Here is a 22,780-nt window from a genome sequence, read left to right as displayed (position 1 = left end):
GCACCCGGAAGTGCTCCGGAGCGTGAACCGAGGCGCGGAGCGCAGCTCCCCGGAAGCGATCCGGGGCGCGGCGCGCAGCGCGTAACGTAAGCATAACAGGTCATGTGACTTGTTAATAAAACTTTTCATTGGTTCATTTTACTTTTGGTTTCCTAATGATGTAAGGCTAGGTCATGTGACCTAAAAATAACACTTTTCATTGGTTTAGACCATTTTTTTTTCCCAAATGATGAAAGCCCCCACCTTTTTTCTCACTCTGACTTTCAACTTTGTGAGAGGAAGACCTATTTTCACTAATAAGCAATGGCTTCATTAGTAGCTGCAGCTGGTGCACCCCCCCACCACCACCACCTCCTAGGAAGAGAGGACCACCTCCTCAGGTAATCCTCAATCAAGAGGAGGAAGAAGAGGAAGAAGAGGAAGAGGAGCAAGGGGGGAGGCAGTTTTTGCCTGAAGAACCAAGGAGGTCCCATGTAAAAGAAGATTACATCTGGCAATTTTACTCATTTCCCCAGGGCCAAAAAAAAGTTAATGCCCGGTACGTTACTTGTCTCATCTGTAAAAAAAATCTGTCCAGAGGGACTGATAAGAAGTACAGTTATGGCAATTACACTATGCATCGGCATATGGAGAGGTGGCACCCTATAAATTATAGTGCTGCGCAGGTACGTCACCTGCAGGAAAACCCCCCTCCTGTGGCCAGTACATCATCTGGAGAGGCAGTGACGGGACCAGAGGCGAGGGAGATGGTCCCCAACATCCAGTTGAAGTTCGGGGAAGTGAAGCATGTGTGCATTTATTGCGGCCAATTAATTTGCTACAGGGAGAGTAGCATAAATTTCATCAACGTAGCAATTGAAAATCATAAATGTCCAAAACGCCCCAGAAAATAAATTATCTTTTTTTTTGTTGCTCCTGTTGAGCACGTTATAATCAATGATTTTCGTCCCCCCCCAAAAAAAAACAAAAAAAATATAAAACCATTCAAAAAATACAAAAAAAGTAAAAAAATGTTCAGAAAAATAATAAAAAATATAAAACAACAAAAACAATAAAAAAAAAGTTCTTTTCAGAACTACCTCCCCTTTATAAAAAATTGCTAGAATGTTTAGCACTCTGGCAACCTCTATTTCTTTTGATTCGCTTCCCGGTTCGCGCGCCGGTACACGAACCGGAAGCGAAACAAAAAAAAATTGATGGCGGACTCCCGTTACAGTATCGGTTAGCTTCCCGGTCCGCGAACCAGGGCGCGCCTCTACCGCGAAAAAACAGAAATTTTTATTTTTTTTATTTTTTGCCCCGCGGGAACTTTTATTGCCCCCTCATCAATCCTAGGGGGTCAGGAGTGGTCTACCTTGCCCCCTTTCATTAATTTCCCCCTTCGTTTTTCTTCACCTCTTGTCTCTCGATCCTACCGAGAGACAAGATGGCGGCCGCTCCGGACTGTTTAGAATGTTGACAGACACCGGAGAGCCAATCAGCTTCGCGAAGTTCCGTTACGCGTCAGGTAGGCGAACCGGAGTGCTGTTACAGATATATATATTTTTTTGAACGTTAATTTATCAAAATCCACTGTAGCACATATATTGAGACCTAGAAAAGGCACATCGGCCAAACAATATCTACAATTTTGCCAAGTTTCGTGTAAATCCATTCAGCCGTTCGAGCTAAAAGTGAGTCCAACCACCCTATGGAAAATTGCATGGGAAAAACGAGTTTTGGGACCCCCCTTCTTTCTCGGCCCCCCCTTGACAAAACACCCCCAAATTTTCAGGGGCTGCTCAGAAACAAACAGTTCAATTTTCCTGAAAATTTCAGCCAATTCCGTCCTCAAACGCCTAAGTTATTCGACATAGAATTTTCAAAAATCCCATAGGAAAAAAATCCTAACTATATATACCTACTGGCGACCGCCAGTAGGTAATGTATAAGGATAATATCTACTGTCCAAACGTAACCAGCCAGGGGGAAGTGGATCAGTCATTTATGGCTGCAATGAAGAGTCCTATGATGCAGAACCAGGACTATAACTACATAAACTTTGCTTCCGCAGCTGTTAGATCTTCATTGACAGTTATAATCACTGAATAGGGTACCAAGTTAGTAGTGCAGAATGCGGCTGTTTGGCAGTAAGAGGAAATACATGCATTAGAGATCTGTCCTTTATACAAGGACTTTATTTAAAATGATTTCTGAGTGTTCCTTGCCCACCTTTAGCTTCCCTTTGAGCGTTAGACACTAAACAATAGTGCACAGTGAAGATATGCACTGATTTCCACATTGCTGGCTTACAGACGTCAAAGACAGGGACATGTCAAACACAATCTGATTACTATCCATATGGTATTAGATTGTTTGGAAGTAGTCAGACCTTGTATAACGCGAACACATTTCGCAAATAATTGTTTGATTTTCCTCATGTCCTTGGTTTCATCTAGGTAAAACCTCCTAACATCGGGAGAGTGAAGTATCCACTCTCCTGGGGTTGAAGGAGATGGGAAGAAAGTAGGATGAGAAATAGTCTGACTGATCTGGAAATGAGATACCATTTAAGGTCAGGAAGACTATCCGATTAGCATAAAAAATGGAAAAACATTTTACTGCTGATAGGGCTTCCAATTCGAGCTAATGTGATTGGTTTTAACAAAGGCTGTTTTTCATGAACGATGCTTCAAAGTAGGCTTAATGGTGGAATCATTTGTTTAGGCAATACTAAGGTCAGCTTCGATGGAGGTAATGTTCTTTTCAATGGAGGAAAAACTTTTTTGACACCTTTGAGAAACTGTCTTTATTTATTGGGATATTAAAGAAGGACAACGTTTGTGGAGAATTTCTAGTATTTTCTATTTTCAAGTATGGAATTAATAAATTCTCTGTGCATGAAACCAAAGTTAATGCAGAACAACTCCCATTTTAAAGCATAACAGGATCTTGTGGACAGATGTTTCACGTTTTTTAAGAATTTCCATGCAATCAAGTGGTATATTCAAATAGCCGTACAGCCTGACCTCAAGAGTCATGCAGCCAACTTCAATGTTTGAAGGCTTGGGTACTGGATATGGCCTTAAAGTAAGAGTTACTTACATTCTGTAACAATGTATCTGGTAGAGACGATTCTAGCCGCAGATTCCTTAACTTAGAATTATCCCCACGCACGAGACTGGAACCGGAAAACTTTTTGCCCTAGCGTCCCTGCGCGCCGGGGTGACGGCACCACGTGACTCCGCCCTGACGTCATCCACGTTCGTGACGGCAGCGAGGATACATAAGTTCCACCCTGGCGCGCATACGCCAGTTTTCTTCGGAGAACTTTTCCGCGCCACAATGCGGAGCCATCACAAACAAAAACTGTGAGAATACTGGAACAGTGTGCGAATAAATCAGCTAACAGAAAGGAAAGAAAGAATGGTGTGGAACAGCACCATCCAGAATAGTGCCAGGCACTATGGCACCAAAAGACACGGAAAGAAAGAACAGGAGCACAGCTACTGCAAGCAAGCCTGCAAACAAATACGACCGCCTCCCTGGGGGCAGAAAGCATGTGAAAAATGGCACAGCAGATGAAGAAGTCTGCAACCTCAGCCCAGAACAGAGAAGGGCATCAAGGCCAGAACAGAAGAGGGACGACAATTCACCCCAGACAACACCAGCAGATAGAGACATCTCCTAAAAGAGCCAAGGATCGATACCCGGTCAAGGGACCTCAACTCTAAGGACTGCAAAGGAGCCAGAAATGCAAGCAACGAAAGGACCCCACACTGGAGACCAGGGTACAGGGGCGCAGAAGCACCCATGAAATCATCAACCAATCACCAGAAGGGAAAAAATGGAGCAATCAACAAGACTAGCATCCCCCTAGGGAGGGAGTAAGAAAAGGCACCCGCATAAGACAACCACCCGGAGGCAGGCGAGTGTAGAAGACCAAAGAAGGGTCCTCGCAGAACGGGGCGGCAGGGCGTGTCGTGAAGAAATCTGCGGCTAGAATAGTCTCTACCAGATACATTGTTACCAAAGGTAAGTAACTTGTACATCAGATAGAGACCACTAGCCGCAGATTCCTTAACGTAGAATAGATACCCTAGCCATACCCAAGGAGAAGAAGGGTCTGCAAGAGGACCTCTCCAGCTCGGGCGAACACAAGACCCCAACAGGGGACAAAGCACAGGGACAGGGAAAAATAGCCCAGTCCTCCCCAACAGGGGATGAGATACAGGGACAGGGGAAAGAGTCCAGTCCCCCCCAAGCAGAAGAGAACCTCAGCATCGTGGAAGAACACCGGCCCCACCGGGGACATTGCAAATGACAAAAGAGGTGTCCCAGCCCTCACCAGCAGGAGAAAGCGAGGGCCAGACGAAAGGAGGCCAGTACGCCCCAAGGCCAGCCAATGTACCAGGGACCTTCACCGGAAGCCCTAGAGGTCCAGGCAACGCAGAGGAGTACAGAGGAAGAAGAGCAACCCAGAGACTCCAAGGAGAACGGGTAGAAACTAAGATAAGAACCCTCCACCGGAACACACCCAGGTGAAAGAGCAGCCAAATCCATCACAGCTGGAAATCAACAGGCCAGACAGAACAGTGCCTCAGCACTAAGGCAGGCGGGAGAAGAAAAACATAGTCTCACAAGGCTCCCGCGAAACAAGAAGCGGGGGCGCTAGTCTCCACGCCAAGGCCCCTGACCGTGAACCAGAAGAGCAGGCGGGCACAGCTGGACGCTGACAAGCGACACAAAACTAAATGTCTAGACCACACCTTTCAGGCGGGGCAGCTGGACGCTAACAAGCGCCACGAAACTGAACGCCCAGACCACATCAGCCTTAAACAAAGGTGAGGCCAGAAAAATCCCAACAACCCCAGAAGGGGGCCGTTCCGGACAGAACTGATCCTCGAAGAAGAGCGACCAGCCGCAAGATAAGAGGAGAAACAAGTAGGACACACCAAGCCGTCAACACAGGAAAATAAGCCTTCTGGAACACCAGACAGATGACCTGGGCCGAACGGCAGGCAAAGGGCAAATACACCGCAGCACAACGCCGCAGCTGACCAAGAAACCGCACTAGCGGCATACAGCAACACCAGGAAGGGCGAGGAACCCGCAAGGAGGAGTCCACACCTTCCCAGTGTAAGACAGGGCTATACAGTAGCTACAAGTACCCCACTTAGGGTATGGTAGGACACGTCCCAAGAAAGTATGTGTCCCAAGAAAGTATGGGAACCACTCTTAGGGAAGAAAATTCCGCAGCAGAGAACAAACTATAAACCTGCGGCAGAAACCACAGAAGGCTTAGTAAGCAGCCAAAAAGCACTCCAACACCAGATTCCAGGAGCAAGTGGGATAACACCTCCCACCAAGACCCGGAGGATCAACAACCCAACCTACTGAGGAGGAGGCGGAGGAGGAGGACGGAGGCCCGCAAGAAGATGCTGAATGGCGGAGTCTGCATGAGTATTAAACAGAAGGAACCCGTCAAAGGGCAGATCAATCAGATGCTCTCTAATATTTTCAGGAAAGACCGCATCACGCAGCCAAGCATGGCGACAGAGAGCCACAGAGGTGGCCATAGCATGGCCAAGAGCATCGGCAAGATCCAAGCCTGCACGAAGAATAAATGCGGTCAACTCACTACCATCCAACTAATGGCCCCACAGATCAGCACGGGCACCCTCATGGGAGACATGAGAAAGAAGAGACTCAACAGACTGGAAGTAGCCCTGGTCAACACACACAAAGCAAGGCAGCGCTGGGAGAAGCGAAGACATTACGCCCCCATGAATCCAACCACCAGGCCTCCTGAGATGGAGAAAACAACACTACAGGCGGGCACGGAGAGGCATTCCGCTGAAAAGAGCCTTGAGTAGAGGGGTGGAATGAAAGACAGACAGGGTCATGCGGAGCAGGGCGGTGACGATGCAGAAGTGCCTGAGGCACCGGATCGCCCGTGGCAGGGTGCCCCCAAGCCCCTATAAGAGAATTGTGGAGCGACGCTTCAAAAGGAAGGAACAACTTCCATACACCAGAGCCCTGGTGGAGAACTTCCAAAAGGTTGTCCGTAAGAAACAGAGTGACAGGCTCCCTCCCTGAAGATGCCGGTGAAAAGGCAACAATACAGCGCCCAGTCTCCGGGGAGGAACACACCAACAGATGACAGACCTCTGGAGAAGGGACCTCAGGAGACGAATCAAGAACCCGACGCTGGCACGGCTCCGTGGAGTCCGCCATCGGAGCCTGATCTACGTCGACCGGTGCTGGAGTGGGCATTCGTGGCGCCAGGTCGACTTCTGCCACCACGTGCTCTCCAGGAGAATGGGGCGGGGTCGAAACCGGAACAGCGAAGGAGTGGAGCCGAAAAGGCTCCGGCTTGGCCTCAGACTGGGCAGCCGCCCGCGTGGAGGTCAAATAGGGACTCGGGGGAAAGCCCCCCCGAGGTCCCGGCCTCCACCGGAGCTGGGGAGGAAGGCTTCCGGCGCCGGCTCGACCTCTGGTGAGGCAGCCGCCTGCTTAGAGGACCAAGGGGGACTCGGGGGCAAGCCCGGAATCCCGGTAATTTCCTGCAACGCCACAGGGAGCCCCGAAGAGATTTGTGGCGAGCCAGGGATGGCAGGCGCCGAAGAGGTGAGCCCCGAAGGACCACCCCTCGACGACATCACCCTCCTTCAACCTGAAACCAAAACTTTCTGCGCTGGGGACGGAGCCGCCGTGAGGCATGGCCTCTGCGGACGTCTCAGGAGGTTGAAGGAAGGGCCAAAGAAGCCTGCAGAGCCGCAGCGTAGGCTGTCAATTGGGCCCTCTTCACTTCCACGCCATGAAACGGCGAGTAGGAAGGCGACGGGCGGGGGCGTATGTCCCGGGGGGAGCCGGTGTCCCTGGGGGAGCCAGCGCCTCGGAGACAAACTGAAGGACTTAACAGCCGGTTAGCCACGCCCCTGGGGCCATGGCGAGAGACGATGTCACAGACGAAAGCGGCGGCTCCTCGCCTCCAAGGTAGGAGACGGACAGTGCGATGACCTGGACAAGCGCGCCGACAGCAACTTCATCTGGCTCTCCTGCCGTGATTTAGGCTTAAGGTGCTGGCAGGCGTCGCAGCTCTCTGAGTCGTGGTGCTCATCTAGGCACCACATGCAAATAGGGTGAGGGTTTGTCGCCGACATGGGACGTGCACAGGAGGAAAGCGACATTCACACACTGTTCCACTAAGCAAAGAGTGAAAAAGAAGAGACTCAATCCGGATCCCTGTTGCCCGCAGAAAAGAGAAAAATTGACGTAGGCGCGCCGGGGTGGGACTTATGTATCCTCGCGGACGACGTCAGGGCGGAGTCACCTGGTGCCGTCTCCCCGGCGCGCAGGGATGCTGTGGCAAAACGTTTTCCGGATCCAGTATCACGTCTGGGGATAATTCTACGTTAAGCATGTGGAAGGTCAGCCAGAAGTACTGGGGCTCTCTCCTTTGAGAACGGTTCTCTGGTAAGTGCAGGGATAGACTCCTGACAATGAACGAGGCACGGGCTGAGTCCTATGCCCACATGAAAGGTACCCTGACTGAGGGCTTTGGACTCAACATTAAAGAGTATATAATAAAGTTTTAGGGGGGTCAAAAAACCCTGAACCAGTCCTGGGTTGATTTTGTAGATATTTCAATAAAGCACTAGGTGGTTGGTTACAAGGATACCAGGTGTAAGGCTATGATGGGCTGTATATTTTGATTATTAAAGAACATTTGTTGAGTAACTGTGCTTCTCAAAAGCTGCACAATACTTGATAGACCTAGGTCTAACTTTAAACCTAGAATTGGGAAAGAAGGCAGACCACTGAGTCAAAACTAGGGTGACCAAAACTATCACTGGTGGGTGTGACCAAAAGAAACTGGTTACTAAACCTCCCCAGGGGAAAGAGGGTGAACATCCTAAGGAAAAGGATGAAGGTAAAGAGTCTTCTAAAGACCCCCAACAACCTGCTGGAAACTCAGAAACAGTGAACTTCTTTTTAGTACATTATATAGAGAGAAAGCTTCCTACAGTATTGCTGTCATTAAGCTTGCCATTGTTGTTGCGCCATCCTAAGTATCTATTCTTTAGTACATTGTCCAAAAAGTGCAAAACGGTCAAAAGGCAAATTTGCAATATTTAATTGCACATCAGGCTTTAAAGATGACAGAGGTAGCCACAAAGACCTTATAGAAATTCTGTGGCAGTCACTAGTTATGGCAAGCTCAGATTAGTCAACCGCTGTGCTAATAAACTCGCTGGAAACCAGGGATCCCTTATTAAGCATCTCTATAAAGTCTTGTTGCCAATATTTTGGCAAATCCAAGACAATGGATTTCATACTGTCCAAAATTTTTCTATGGTGTTTGTCCAGAAGAGTTGTAGTGTTGTCATTTTTAAAGTCTGTGGAGGCCAAACCACACAACTTTCAATTCTGTTGCATCCAACCTCTGGCTTTTTCTCTTATGGGGGATCAGCAGATTTTTGTAAGAAAGCATTTTCATCTAACTGCTGTAACTATGATTGAATCAGGGGTCGCCCTTGAACCCCTGTGGCACATTAATAAAACCCAGATAGGTTCTGTAGAAGGGTGGTATCAGCTACCATATAATCTTCGTCAGCTGCAGATTCCTTACCTTTGAATTTCTGAGGATTCAGACTGGATCCGGAAACATTTTGCGTGAGCAGTACACCTGCGTGCTGCCAGGTGACTCCAAGTGACATTGTTGGCTTTGGTTGTGACATGGTGGTCACCTATATAGGTACCACACAGGTGCATGGACGTCCGATAATTTTCATTTTTTTTTCCATGCCAGAAGTGCAGAGCCATGAAGTGAAATGACTATTGTGTGTCAAAACTAGAGCCCTGTAAAGGAGAACAAACCTAGCTCTATAAATGAGTCTGCAGAGTGGGGAGGCATGGGTGGGTCTGTAAGAAATCTTCAACCAGATATTGTCTCTACCAGACAATGCGTTACAGAAGGCAAATAACTTATTCACCTGACAGAGACTTTTAGCTGCAGATTCCTTACCAGTGCACAGGCCAATACTTCCTGGCGGTGGGGTGCGGACAGATTTTCTCAACTAAAAAGTAGGACCGAACAGACGAAAAGCCCATCTCTATGGACCGGACTGTCCAGGCAGTAGTGTTTTGCAAACGTATGCAATGAAGCCCACGTTGCAGGCAGACAAATTCCAAAGACTGGCACTCCATGAGCAAACACCGTGGTCGCAGTCTTCCCCTGGTAGAATGGGCTTATAAGCCTTCCGTGAAGAAGGCTAGCCCAATATATAGTGTCCACCTATGGCGAGGCACTGCGCACTGAGTCCAGGCAACCCTTGGTGATAGTGTTTCGGTCCCTGAAAACCAGATCTCTCAAAGGTCATCTGTGGAGAGCAGCTAAGGCTTAGTCAGGAGGGGTGTAAAGCAAGTGCATTCACCACTAAAATCAGTCAATAAGCTTTTCAGACATGAAAGAACCACACCAGGGGAGAATAAAAATACTTTATATTTATTACTACACACTAGACACTAACTTGGAAGATCTTCTGCCTGGAGATATCAATTACATATAAGAAATACTTTAGACAGAGGTAAGTAGCACAGAAAAACACATTCTGCCCAACCTGCGGGAGGGGGCAAACCATATACTAAAATAGTACAATGTGAGGTAAATACCAAAAAGGGACTAATACCTAAAGATGAATGATGCCAAGGGAAACACAGAAACACCCAAGGTGAGTAGCCTGGGACCCCAAGGCGCTCGGGTGCAGAGTGGTTACACCGGGCAAAACCTCTATAGGATAACACAGTGTACGTTGAGGTTGGAATTTTACAGTTCTACGACCTTTGCCACTCTTCCCACTTGGATCAAAAAAGGTTGGACCGCCAAACCACGATGGATAGCCAAGGAACTAGTATACCCACACCAGGGAGCCCAGGTGCGTCGGGAAAACCTGTAGACACCAATGGATGTTTGCGGGAACATCAGCAGCTATAGCGTTTCGTGGACGAGGCCGGTGGAACAAGGATGAGGAATCCAGACTAGAAGAAACTGAAAGCAGAGTGGACAGAGCGCACACCACCCGGAGGTGACCAGGAAGCACAGGAGCACAATACCAGCCCTGGTTGGAAGTTCTTGTTGTAGCATGGTGATGATAAAGCAGCATCTGTGGAGCCCAGGCGACAATGCAAGTGCCCAAGAGTTGTCCACAAGCTGTCCTATGCCGGTCGTCGAGTGCAGGATGGTCAGTGGATGGCAGGATCACCAAAAAGCCTTGGCAACCGCACACAACGGTTTGCAGGAGAAGATGCTTTTTGCAGACCAGCAAGGTCTGTAGGACTAACCTAGCAAGGGTAAGTCAAGGCCGGCCCTCAGCACACATGAGCGCCATCAGAAGTAGATGGAGGCCCCTCAAGGAACCTCTGGCAGCAAGCATATGGGGTCGCAAGGAAGTCTAACAGCACACACAAGATGAAGGCGCACGGTGCAGAGGATGCAGGCAGGACCTTGTTCTTTGAGCTGTGCAGTGCTGGTGGCTGGGACATATTGGAGCGCGAAGATCTTTTGTGAAGACACAGCCAACAAGCCTGGGTAATGACATACAGACGCAGTGCACAGGGAGGTGGTTCAAGTCAGCTGGAGAGGGCTTACAGGCGCCCAAGTTGCAGGGAAGACTGGTCAGGCCTCTGGAGAACCAAAAACCTGCCACCTGTGCTGTGAGCGGGCAATGTCCGTGGGACAACTGGATGAGCAAATGGGGCGTTGACGTAGAGGTGTCTTCGGATGTAGGGAAGTGACTCCTTCACTCCAAGAGAGATTCCTTCTAGCTGGCGGAGTCCTTGCTGACTTGGAGGCTGCACGGCCAAGGAGTTTCAGAACTTGTAAAAGCACAGGGACGAAGATGCAGCAGGAGTCTTTCCACCGGAGCAGTCTAGTCGTAGGTTCTGGCTTGAAGAACAGAAGCGTTCCAGTGTCCACCAGCAGAAGAGTCTTTGGACAGTTTTCATTCGACAGGCAGTTGGATCTTGAAGTTGTTGTCGGGACGAACCAAAGGACCCACCCTCAAGGGAGCCTTTAAGTAACCCTAAAAAGGGGAAGGACCTCTTTGCTGGTGATTTTGCTGGGGGTCAGGTACGCTACTCAACTGTCTTTGCCAGTCAGATGTTCCCAGGGCAGAAAATTCTACATAGCAGAATCAAATGGTCACTTGGAGGATTTCTGAGCACCTCCCTAGGGAGTAATTGGACAGGGGGTGGTTTTACGCCAGAGCGGAAGACAAGGACATGTAATGGTACACCAATATGTCAATTGTGAGTTGTACAAAGTACTTACCAGCAAAGTTTATAGGAGACAGCACTAGCACTGTGGTCCTGACTAGCAGGATCCCACTGAACTACAATCAAAGCACACTGACATGAGGCAAAACGTTAAGGTATCTATGCCAGAAAGATCCTACTTTCCTACATCCCAGAGGCTGCTTATTAACTGGGATTTTAATGCAGATAACGACCCAGCATGAAATGGTTCGCGTCTGCACCACCCAAACTTTTTTAGCTCTAACGTAACCTACAAATAATTGGTCATCCACCTGGAACTCTTTTGTGCGGTCATGGTAGATCGATAACCTCTTTTTGGGTCCAGACGACAGAGACGCTCCTCTTCCTTTGGCACAGGGTCAGAGCTGATTTGCATATAGCCAGTGTCTAACCCAGGGTGGTGTGGAGTGCAAAAAAACGATGGATTTAGGCCCAGATCCTTGTACTGGGGTGAATGTATGACATTGTTCTACATTCTGTCCATCAACTGTGTTTTTTGCAATTTTACCCCGAGTGGGCAGGGTATGCTCAGACGTGAGTCCCAGGCTCTCCACACCACTGGAGTCAAGCTATCCAGGCTCATGAAGGCTGATCGCCAGAAACCGGTCCTTGGATGCTTGATTCCGGTCTGGGAAAGACATGGCTTGGTAGTTCGGACTGGACTGTTCCCATGAGGCACAGGGTCAGAGCTGATTTGCATATAGCCAGTGTCTAACCCAGGGTGGTGTGGAGTGCAAAAAAACGATGGATTTAGGCCCAGATCCTTGTACTGGGGTGAATGTATGACATTGTTCTACATTCTGTCCATCAACTGTGTTTTTGCCTCTTCCTTAGAGGGATGCGAAGCAGCAAAAAAGGCAGCCAGTGTGACCGATTGACCCAGATGGAATGGGGTCACCAGTTTTTGAAGAAATGAAGGACAGGTGCGAAGCACCATCTTCTATAAGAATGTCATAACGTAGGGAGGCTTGGATGACAAAGGCTGAAACTCACCCTACAGGTAGATGTTTTTGCCACCAGAAAGGCAGTCTTGATGGTACGCAGAGAGGAAAATTATGTAAAGGCTCAAAGGGAACACACATGAGATATGTGAGAACCAGATCGAAATCCTACTGTGGCATGATAAAGGGCGCAGGTGTAAAACATGTGTACAAGACCTTTTAGAAACCTATTTACAATTGGGGATTTGAATAATGAGAGTTGGTCCGGCAGCTGCAAGATAGCAGACAGAGCAGAAAGATAACCCTTGAGAGTACCCAAAGCAAAGCCCTGCTGGGCAAGTGTAAGAATAAAAAGAATATTAGATAGAGAATCAGAAATAATTTACAATTATTTGTCAACTGCAGGCATATCACGTCTTAGAGGAAGCACTTGTGTTCACCAAAATAACATTACATACTTCGTGAGGAAGGTCGATAGCTATCAAATGTTGCCACTCAATCTCCGCGCAAGGAGGTGGAGAGTTGACAGGTTCGGTGGAGGACCCTCCCCTGCTGCTGCAACAGAAGAACCTACCGAAGGGGCAGCCTGATTGGAGGATCGATGCTCATTCAAAGAAGCTCTGGATACAAACTCTCCGTGCTCAGTTCGGAGGCACAAGAAGGACTTGGGCCGGTCATTCTTGATCTTATTGAGAACTCTGGGCAGAAGTGGTATGGGTGGAAAGGCGTACAGGAGGCCTGAGCTCCATTCACAATGAATCGCACCACCGAGTGATAGCCGCCTTGGGAAACCTGCTGATGTTGCATGGTCTCTATGAAGGCATACAGAACTAACCAAGGCTCTCCCCGCTGCTGAAAGAGACCTTGCGCCACCTCCGACTGGAGACACCATTCGTGGGCCGACCTCGTCCGCCTTGGCGTTCAGAGACCCTACCAGGTGTTGAACCACCAGGGTCATGCCCTGCCATTACAGCCATGTTCAGAGGCCTAGAGCCTCTTGACAAAGGGTCCAGGACCCCTCCACATCCTGCTTGTTCCAGTACCACATGGAGATTATTTTGTCCGTGAACACCTGCACTAGCATTCCACTGATAGAGGGAAGAAATGCTTTCAATGCGAGCTGGATCGCCCAAAGCTCCAACAAGTTGATGTGGAGCCCCGCATCCACCGGAGACCAGTGTGCTTTGATCTCCAACTCTCACAGATGGCCGCCCAGCTGAGGAGTGATGCATCTGTCACTACTGTGAGATCTGGTTGGGGAAGGGAGAGGGGTCTGCCTCTGACCCAACTGCAGTTAGTCAACCATCACTACAGGTCTTTTGCAGTTCCCTCAGAGATCTGAAGCATCTCGGAGAGAATCTCCTGATGCTGCGCCCACTGGAACTTCAGGTCCCATTGCAGAGCCCGCATACACCATCTGGTATGATTTACCACTAGGATGAAGGAGGCAATGAATCCCAGCAGTCTCAGAGTCATTCTCATCGAAATCCAGGATAGAAGCTGAAACATCAGTATCATAACCTAAATATCCTGGACTCGCTGTTCTGAAGGATAAGACCGAAACTGCACCCGAGAAGGAATCAGGTGTGACTTCGGCACGTTTATAGAGAATCCCAGCGAATGTAGGAGGTTTGCCATAGTCTGTAGGTGAGAGACGAAAACGTGGGAAAAAGACACCTTCAACAGCCAGTCGTCAAGGTAGGAGAACACCAGAGGGGCGTTTGTAAGGCCATAGGTGAGCACGGTGAACTGAAAGTGCTCGTGGCCTACCTTGAACTACAGGTAAGGCCTGAGGGCCAGCAGGATGGGGATGTGAAAATAAGCATCCTGCAAGTTCAACACTACCAGCCAGTCTTCTTGGTCTAGGGCAGGCAATACCTGAGACAACATGAGCATCTTGAACTTCTCCTTTTTGAGGAAAAGATGGACGTCCGGAGGTCCAGAATAGGACATAGACCTTTGTTCTTTTGCAGTATCAGAAACTAGCAAGAATCATTGCCTACTTCTGAAATCAGAACCTTCTCTATAGCTCCCTGGTCTAGGAAAGCTGAAAATTCCTCTTGGAGTAATTATAGATGATCCTCTGCCAGCCGTTCTTGAGTTGGTGGTAAAGGAGGAGGAAAAGTAAGAAAGGGAAGTGAATAGCCATCCTGAATGATCTGCAAGAAAACATTTGTCCGATGTTATGAACCTCCAGAGGAGGAAATTATGTTGAATTCACTATCCAACTGGAGTGCAATGGTCTTGTGGAACCAAACGAGAAATACTTGGAGGCTGCAGGTGCTGGGCCGTAGACAACTTTCAGCTACCATTCTCACGAGGTTGGAATGTACTGCTTCCATGACTTTGCACTACTTGGGGAGTCTGTGCAGGATGGTGGTTGGGATATGGCTGACGCAGTTGATGACCTCTTCCATTAACAAGAAAGGGGCGAAAGGTAGGCTGGCCACGTGATGTAGCAGACAGGCCCAAGGATCTGGCCGCAGCATGAGATTCTTTGAAGTGCCCCAAAGCAAAGTCTGCCTTTTCACAAAAAAGACATTTTCAGCCAAAGGGAATGTTCATGAGATTATCCCGGACATCACCCAAGAAACCAGATGTTCTCAGCCAGGCATGGCGCTGTAAGGCCACCATCAACGAGTCGTCGGATATCAGAATGGGGCTGCTGCCGGAGGAATCTACTTCGAGGCCGGTGCTTGGGAAGGTCGCATTGGCACGACCTGTGGGGTGCCTGCGCCTGCAGGGGAGTGACTCCTTCACTCCAAGGGAGATTTCTTCTTGCTGTCCTTGATCTGGGAGATGCACAGCCATGGATGTTGCAGAGTTTTTGCAGTATGGGACAAAGTTGCAGGAGGAGCCCTCCTACCAGAATCTTGTTCCAGACAAATCTAGGGTCCCCACTCTCAGGGGAGGCCTGAAGTAACCCAGGAAGGGGTCTAGACAGCTTCTGCAGTAACCCACCTATCGGGCGGGGGGGGGGGGGGGGGCGTCAGGGACGCTACTCTGGGTGACTGACCAGTTAGATGCTCCCAGGGGTCTCTGCTTATCTAATTTGCAAGATGGCAGAATCAAGTGGCCCAAACAAAAATTAGAGCTACTGTTCCTAAAGAGAAAGAGGAGATATCAACAGGTTGTGCAGGACTCAGGCATAAGCACAGTGGCAGTCAGCAGGACTGTTTTATGTTGCCCTCCCACATCCCAAAGGGATGTCATGCTTCATCATAGGTGTATTGCTTCTCGTTGGGCTGGCACTGCATTGCTCAACTGGTTCCCTGAAGGGTCACTTTGGCAGATCTTGTATTGGTATGCCATATGATGAATGCAAGGTAGAGTCTTGGTGGGGTGGTATCTCATGCGTGATGATGTGGGTTAAACATCTGGTGATTGACTAGAGTTGGATCCTAAAGAGGGAACTCACATCAGGCTACCAGGGTACTTTATGACCCCATTGGTAGCATTTACCTATAAAGGTTTTCAATCTGACAGGGCGGTCCAGTTATTAAAAGCTGTTGGTAGCCTCCCTGACCAGTTTAAACCACATCATCACACAAGATACCACCCCACCTAGACTCTACCTTGCATTCATCAAAACTGAAAAATATCCTATTTCGTACTACAATGCAGTGGCATTTCTCAATATCAGTTATTGGGCTCCATTAAAACTGTAGGGTTTGTGTATGAGAGTTTGGAAATAGTCCTTCAAAGATCTCTGTTCAGTATTGCATCCAGGTAAGCCATGTCTATCATAGGGATGGCAGCAAAATGTCTTCAGTTTACTAAAAAGGTTTGCTTACCCAAGAAAGTGAGGCAAAGCTAGCTACTTTGAGACCTAGGTCTCCATCAAGGATAGCTCATTGAAATTTACAAACAACAATCTTCACCAAGGTTTGAGATCCCAGCAACAATGTTTTTGAAAACATAATCACTTCAATGTCAGAATTAAATATTTAACATAATTTATCACTGCCTAGATTCATGGCACTTTTTAAAGGAGTACCATCAACTGGATTTAAGAAACCATTTCTTTTTTGTAATATTTCTTTACATATTAAAAACAAGAAAGACTAATGTGATTTGCAGCATAGAAATCTTGTCACATATATCAGTGTGAAAGAAGCCCTATTAATACTAGATTTTAAAAGGAATATTAAGAAAAAATAGATATGCAGTAGCTTAACTGAAGAGGAAACTTGATGTTGTCACTTTAGAGCAGCACTCTGATTAAGAAATAAAGAAAGAAGTGCAGTGACCTTTGACCTCATTTCCTTTTAATGGACCAGTTGGGTGCAAGATCTTTACGAATATGGTATTGCCAACATACAGCTCTATTGTGAGACGATGGAGGTTTGTTTAAGACTTTAACTAAGCTATGAATGAAAGAACTGGAATTTGGAGGAAGTAACTCTCCATGTCATATTCATTAATATTCTTAAATGCGCAATACAATGGCAAGCTCATCTACCATTCTCCAACGATACAACAGTGAAAAAGAGCATCTCATTAACGAAGGTCAAGAGAGTTAATCAAGTGACAAACATCTTGCATGAATTAAATGTAACAGAGCAGATACTATATAGATGGCAGTAACCTCCATGTGACAATTCATTGATACACAGCATCAAGTATTACATTTACAAGAGAGGGTCCTTGATTCTTTTAATGAAGTCTGGTGGTTCTCCAGCAGTTAGAGAGGATTGTTTTTCCTATCTATACTAACCTATAACTTGCTCAGACGTTGCAAAGGTACAAAATTCAAAACAAGTACTTGGAATTTCAACATCACTGGCCCAAAAAAATAACTAAGTAGGCACTCTGATCTCGAATCTGTGAAGAGACCTTCAAGGAAGAGAAGATTTATTTGTGAAAATAGGGAACGAGCACTGTGTATGAAAATGATACAAATTAAGGGAGGAAAGGATGATAATGCCTTAAGTATCCAGCATTCTAAAGAAAAATGAAAGTTTCAGTTACATAATATTATCTATGTAAACACGTCTCTATAAAGAAAATCTCCATGAAAAAAGTAAAAACAAACATGGCTTAAAAGAAGCAATTACAAAGGTGAACAAAAAGAACACTTACTCAGACAGAAAAATGACAGTTCTTACAATGGAATATATTGCTTAGCCTATTACTCAAATTTGTTCCGTTCTGAGAAAAAACTCTGTTTGAGACTTAACAGTTGGTGTGAGGAAACTAGTACGGAAAAATATGAAAGAGTCCCAGCCAGTTAAAGAACAGTATTACCACTCTATCTTTTGAAAACATGTTCTAGAGCCAGCACTCTTGCCCAGCCAACCTACGCACAGATAGTTTTCTTTTAAGAAGTAAAATAGGGTCTAGAGAACAAGGAACTAAACAGACGTTAAGTCAGACTTTTTCCCTCGAAATGGGAGGAGGCAAGACCTCGATAAGCAGCCTGTCTGGCTCAAATTGCAATCCTTGGCATTTCCCTTGTATGCTTAGATGTTTTTTGTCTTGTATAATCCCAGGCAAATACAATCTGCACCAACGGGAAAACAGTAATAAGCGCATGCAAAGTTGAGAAGGTTTTTAAAATTCTACATAAAGGTCGATGAAAATATTTCCAAAGTTTGACTAAATGTTTTCCTTCTCCAGGTCTTCATAATGGGATGGGAATACGATGTAACCCAGATCTTTTGACTGGGGGAGAATGTTTGCATTGTCAGCATTCCGTCCATCATTTGTTTGCTGTAACACTTTTCACCCTAAGTGGGAAGGGTATGCCCAGATGTGGGTCCCTTGCTCACAGTGCCACTGGATTCAACCTAGCCTAGCTGAAGAAGGGTGACATACCCTGAAACCGGTCCCAGGATGCTTGTTTCCGGTCCAGGGAGGACCTGGCCTCGCAGTTCGGTTTGGACAGTTCCCATGGGGCACAGGGTCAAGACTGATTTGCATATGGCTGGGTCCAAACTGGGGTGGCGTAGTGGGCAAAAGAACAACGGATTTAACACAGATCTTTTGAATGGGGGAGAATGTTTGCATTGTCAGCATTCCGTCCATCACTTGTTTGCTGTAACACTTTTCGCCCTAAGTGGGAAGGGTATGCCCCGACATGGGTCCCTTGCTCACTGTGCCACTGGATTCAAGCTAGCCTGGCTGAATAAGGGTGAAATACCCTGAAACCAGTCCCAGGATGCTTGTTTCTGGTCCAGGGAGGACCTGGCCTGGCAGTTTGGTCTGGACTGTTCCCATGAGGCACAGGGTCAAGAATGATTTGCATATGGCTGGGTCCAAACTGGGGTGGCGTAGTGGGCAAAATAACGATGGATTTAACCCGGATCTTTTGACTGGGGGAGAATGTTTGCATTGTCAGCATTCCGTCCATCATTTGTTTGCTGGAGACATAAGTGAAGCGCATGCTCTGGAAATATTCTCTAAGCACTCTGGGCGACTTATTCCCCAATGGCCATGTGCTACAACTGACGGACATCACGACAGTAGAACCCATCCCTTATATGGACATTTGAATTTTTAAGAGGCTACAAAATACTCTACGCTCTCTCCTTCCTACCTACCCACTCTCACCAGATGACTTTCCCTCTTTATCTATAACAGCTACAGCATCAGAGGGCAATCACATGACTTCCAGACTCTACTACTCGTCTATGACCTTGACAGCAGACACTACCAAGCGAGTACGGGGTAAATGGGAGGAGAAATTGGGGACATCACTGACGGATCAGTTACTGCTGCTCACAGATCAGGAAAATCTCTGTTAACCAAAGGCATAGACTTTTACATTTTATGTTTGTGCATCGTTACTATCTCTCCCCAGTAAATATTGCCAGATTTGACCATTCTAGACCAGATAACTGCCTGAGATGCCAAGCTCCAGGAGCAGACTTTGTGCATACAACGTGGGCCTGTCCATGAATTTCCCTCTTTTGGGAGGCCATGTTCATGCACATATCCACCATGACGAGACCTGACATGGCTCCGGACCCCTTAGTGGCCCTACTGGGATATACTCATAATGTGCCTCACACGTCCTGACGCTTAGTCTCAATGGCGCTTTAACTGGGTAACAGGGAGGTGGCGCTGCCTTGGGGTACTCGCAGGTCACTCACACCCACGGAGTGGCTGGAAAGCATGGGTCGTGTTGAAAGTATGGTAGGGGAATATGCTAATTTACAACCCCCTACATCACGCCCCAGGGATATCTGGGCATCCTTCAGAGCGTACCTTCCCAATCTCACACAACTGCTAGCTGATGATTCTCCCACTTTGGAGCCCCCAGACCATGTGCAACACCCTGCAGTTTAGACCCCCTATGGTTCAGGTCTCGATCTTCTTAGCCGGAACATATTGATAATATAATGGATAATTGGAATACTATGTACTGCTGATTATTACATGTGATCCAGTAGTGTGTACGGTTGATATATTGCAATTGTCTATTGCTTTTTTTGTCGATGTATCACAACTCAATAAAAACAATTAAAAAATAATAATAATAATGTCCTGTACTACAAATCATCTTTGAGCCGACAAAGTACTCTGAACTCAAAAATTCGAGCAATACATTGTTTAACAATAATCGAATTCTACAAAATATTTTGTTTCAGAAAAATACTTTAGAACTTGGCAATGTAGCTAAGCCAATGGTAATCACCTTTATCCTTTTGGAGCTGAATTTTCAAGTCCTCTATGATAAGTGCGTTATTTTCCATTTCTTTGGTGTACTGTTCCACTTGCTCTGAGAGCATTGTGATTTGGTTGTCTCGATCCTGTACAGCCTGCAAAAAGAAATGATTTACAATGTATATCACTACAACTACCATACCGAAGCAACAAATAATTAAGTGGGCATGACAAAGAAGTAATAAGATTCTATTTTATACAACTTACAACCATCCACATTTCAACTAATTGTTTTAGCATGTGAACATGAAAGAGGGAGAAGAAAAATCATCTTTCGATCACTTCATAGCAAATAATTCACGTTATGAAGTTTACATCTTATTTGCAATAGAAATGTCATTTTGTCCAATCACATAAGTTCCACATTCTAGTGTAGCCATCATGCTTTTTCTATTACAAACTATTTAATTGACGTTCTCTTTCTGGTGAATACTTTATCTAACCGTAGATTAGTCCATTTAAACTATTCTCAGTGCTTCAGGCTAGAACCATAGAATTATTTTGCCGTGCTATCATGCACCAATAGGTGGTGTCATACAGCTCTGCACTGGTTCCATACCGCCCCCTAAGAGATGGAGTGGATCGAAGATAAGCACAATCGCACACAATGATGTCTATATCGTGACTTTTCCTTTTCTGTGCCCTCATACAAGGAAAGCAAACATTTGCTGGTAACAGTGTGGTAAGTACTAATTTGGAACCTTTTGAGATGTTAAAAAGTAGCCACTGCACAGAACAGGGAGAAGGAAGGGCAGTGAGTATTCTGTGGTGAGATAGAGTATCCACCAAAAAGAGCATGATCAAAGGTAATTAACTTGCTCTTTTGATGGATACTTCTAACCGGACATTACTCACTTTAGAACAGGTACAAAAGCAATAGTTTGCTAACTGGGCTTAGTCCAAAAATTACTACAGAACCAAGAAGGCGAAGTGGCCTTACCGCCAGAAGTTGTTGTACTGCTTCATGAACATATGCACCGATGCCCCTGATATAGCCTAGTGGATATCAAGGGCAAACATCCTTCACACCAATGCAGTAGTAGCAGCACTGGCCCTGGTAGAGTAGACCTTCTTGGGGCTGCTTCTTGGCCAGTGAGTGGTGAATCTAAATGCAATGGCTTACTCTCAGATCAGGTCCTCTTCTGCACAGCCTTCCCATTCTGTGCTCCGAAGAATCCCACAAAAATGTTATCTTCCAATCGACTGTCCTTGTTACAATCTGTGCAAAAGCTTAAATAACTGTTTGAGTCCACCTAATGAAGCCTCTCCTCCTCTTTAGAGGCGTGAGAGGGAGCAAAGACCACTAGCACAGTGATTTGCTGCCCAACACGGAAAGGAGTCACAAGTTTCGGTAAGAAGGCAGCCAGAGCTCAGAAACAAGTTGTGTAAGGTGGATGCATTAAGAGTGCTTGCAGTTCAATCGCACGATGAGGTAACAATCGCAAAGGAGGAATACCGTTTTTATGGTGAGAAGCAACAAGCAGCTATGGATAGGCTTAAAATGTGTAGGCATGAAGAATGTGAAGACCAAGTTAAGGTTTCACAGAGGCAACACAAATGATTTGGTGGGGGAGGGGGGCATGTTTGGCAAACCGTTAATAAACCTTACCAAAGCAGGTGATTTAAACAAAGAAGACTGGATAGGCAAACGTAGAAAGTACAGACAAATAACCTAAGAGTGCCCACTGCAACGCTTTCCTTGGCTGAGGACAAACAAACAGGACACCCGACAGCTTTGCCTGTAAGGGATCAATGTACCAGGCCCCATACCAGGCTACTACTTGTCCTAGCACCCAGCCTAGAAAGATTTGGAAGGGGAGTGTCTGGTCGTGAGGCGGACATCCACCACTTCAGATGAATCGAAAGCAGACAATTGATGCTACCCAATATCCATGCAGGAAGGTGTAATTTATTTGTGGAGGTTCAGGTGGAGGACACTGCCCTGCTGCTGAGAGGAGACTTCATGAAGTGGTAGCTTAATCAGAGGAGATATGCTAATGCTCAGGTGCTCTGGCAACAACACTCTCCTGGCCAAATCCAGGGCCACCAAGTTGACTTAAGCCTGGTAGTTCTTGATCTTCTTCAGAAACCGGGGCATGAGAGGCGGTGGTGGGAAGGCATACAAGAGCCCCTTGTTTCATTCCAGCAAGAATACTCTACTGAAGAGTGTTCTTGCAGAAACATCAATCTGCAATATTGTTGAGGATTCATAATCTCGGCAGTGGCAAATGGATCTAGTCAGGGCTCTACTCACTGGTCGAAAATACCAAGCATCACCTCAGGATGTAGGAGCCACACGTGATCTGCTACACTGCATCTGCTAAGTTTGTCCGTTATGACATTCAGGGACCCCACAAAATGGTTCACCACCAGGAATATATTGTGGTGCTCTGCTGTGTAGTTCTCCACTTCCCAATAGGAATTGCGCATATGTTGAGCAAAATAAACATAGGGATGGTGCCAGACTAAGTTGCTGCACCCCCGCAGGATATGTTGTCCTAGAGACCAGCTAGCCCACAGTGCCACCATAAGCCCCCCTAAACCTAGATGGGTGGCAAACGGTTTTGGCAACCACAGACAACTCCGAGCTCTCCCAAGGATCATGGTAAAAGATCTAGAACCCTTATACTTAGTCAGTCGTGCCTTCCTTTTCTCAGAGAAATATACAAAGAACACACAGTAGGACATTTTCAATATTTATGTTCCACAATGATTCTTGCATAAAATATATGTATTGTAATGATTAGTAGACAGAAGCAGATGAAAGTGATTAGCAATATCAGGACAGTGAACAGGATGAAAAGTTCCACCATCTTGCTAATACAACATATATATATGCAGGCATATGATATATATATATATATATATCTATA

At 46.7% G+C, this 22,780-nt stretch overlaps 1 protein-coding gene across 2 annotated transcripts in view; it reads right to left on the bottom strand.

The window, feature by feature from the left end:
• Positions 1 to 22,780, bottom strand: part of CEP290 (centrosomal protein 290) — a 1,500,249-nt gene that overhangs the window by 1,144,123 nt on the left and 333,346 nt on the right. For both annotated transcript variants that reach the window (XM_078678872.1, XM_078678869.1), the window contains exon 12: positions 19,879 to 20,002. In XM_078678872.1, coding sequence (XP_078534998.1) covers positions 19,879 to 20,002 — 124 coding nt within the window. The remainder of the gene's footprint in view (positions 1 to 19,878; positions 20,003 to 22,780) is intronic.

The sequence above is a fragment of the Lissotriton helveticus genome, chromosome 1_1 (genome assembly GCF_964261635.1).
Source record: "Lissotriton helveticus chromosome 1_1, aLisHel1.1, whole genome shotgun sequence".
NCBI lineage: Eukaryota > Metazoa > Chordata > Amphibia > Caudata > Salamandridae > Lissotriton > Lissotriton helveticus.
This window is presented reverse-complemented; position numbering and strand designations above follow the sequence as displayed.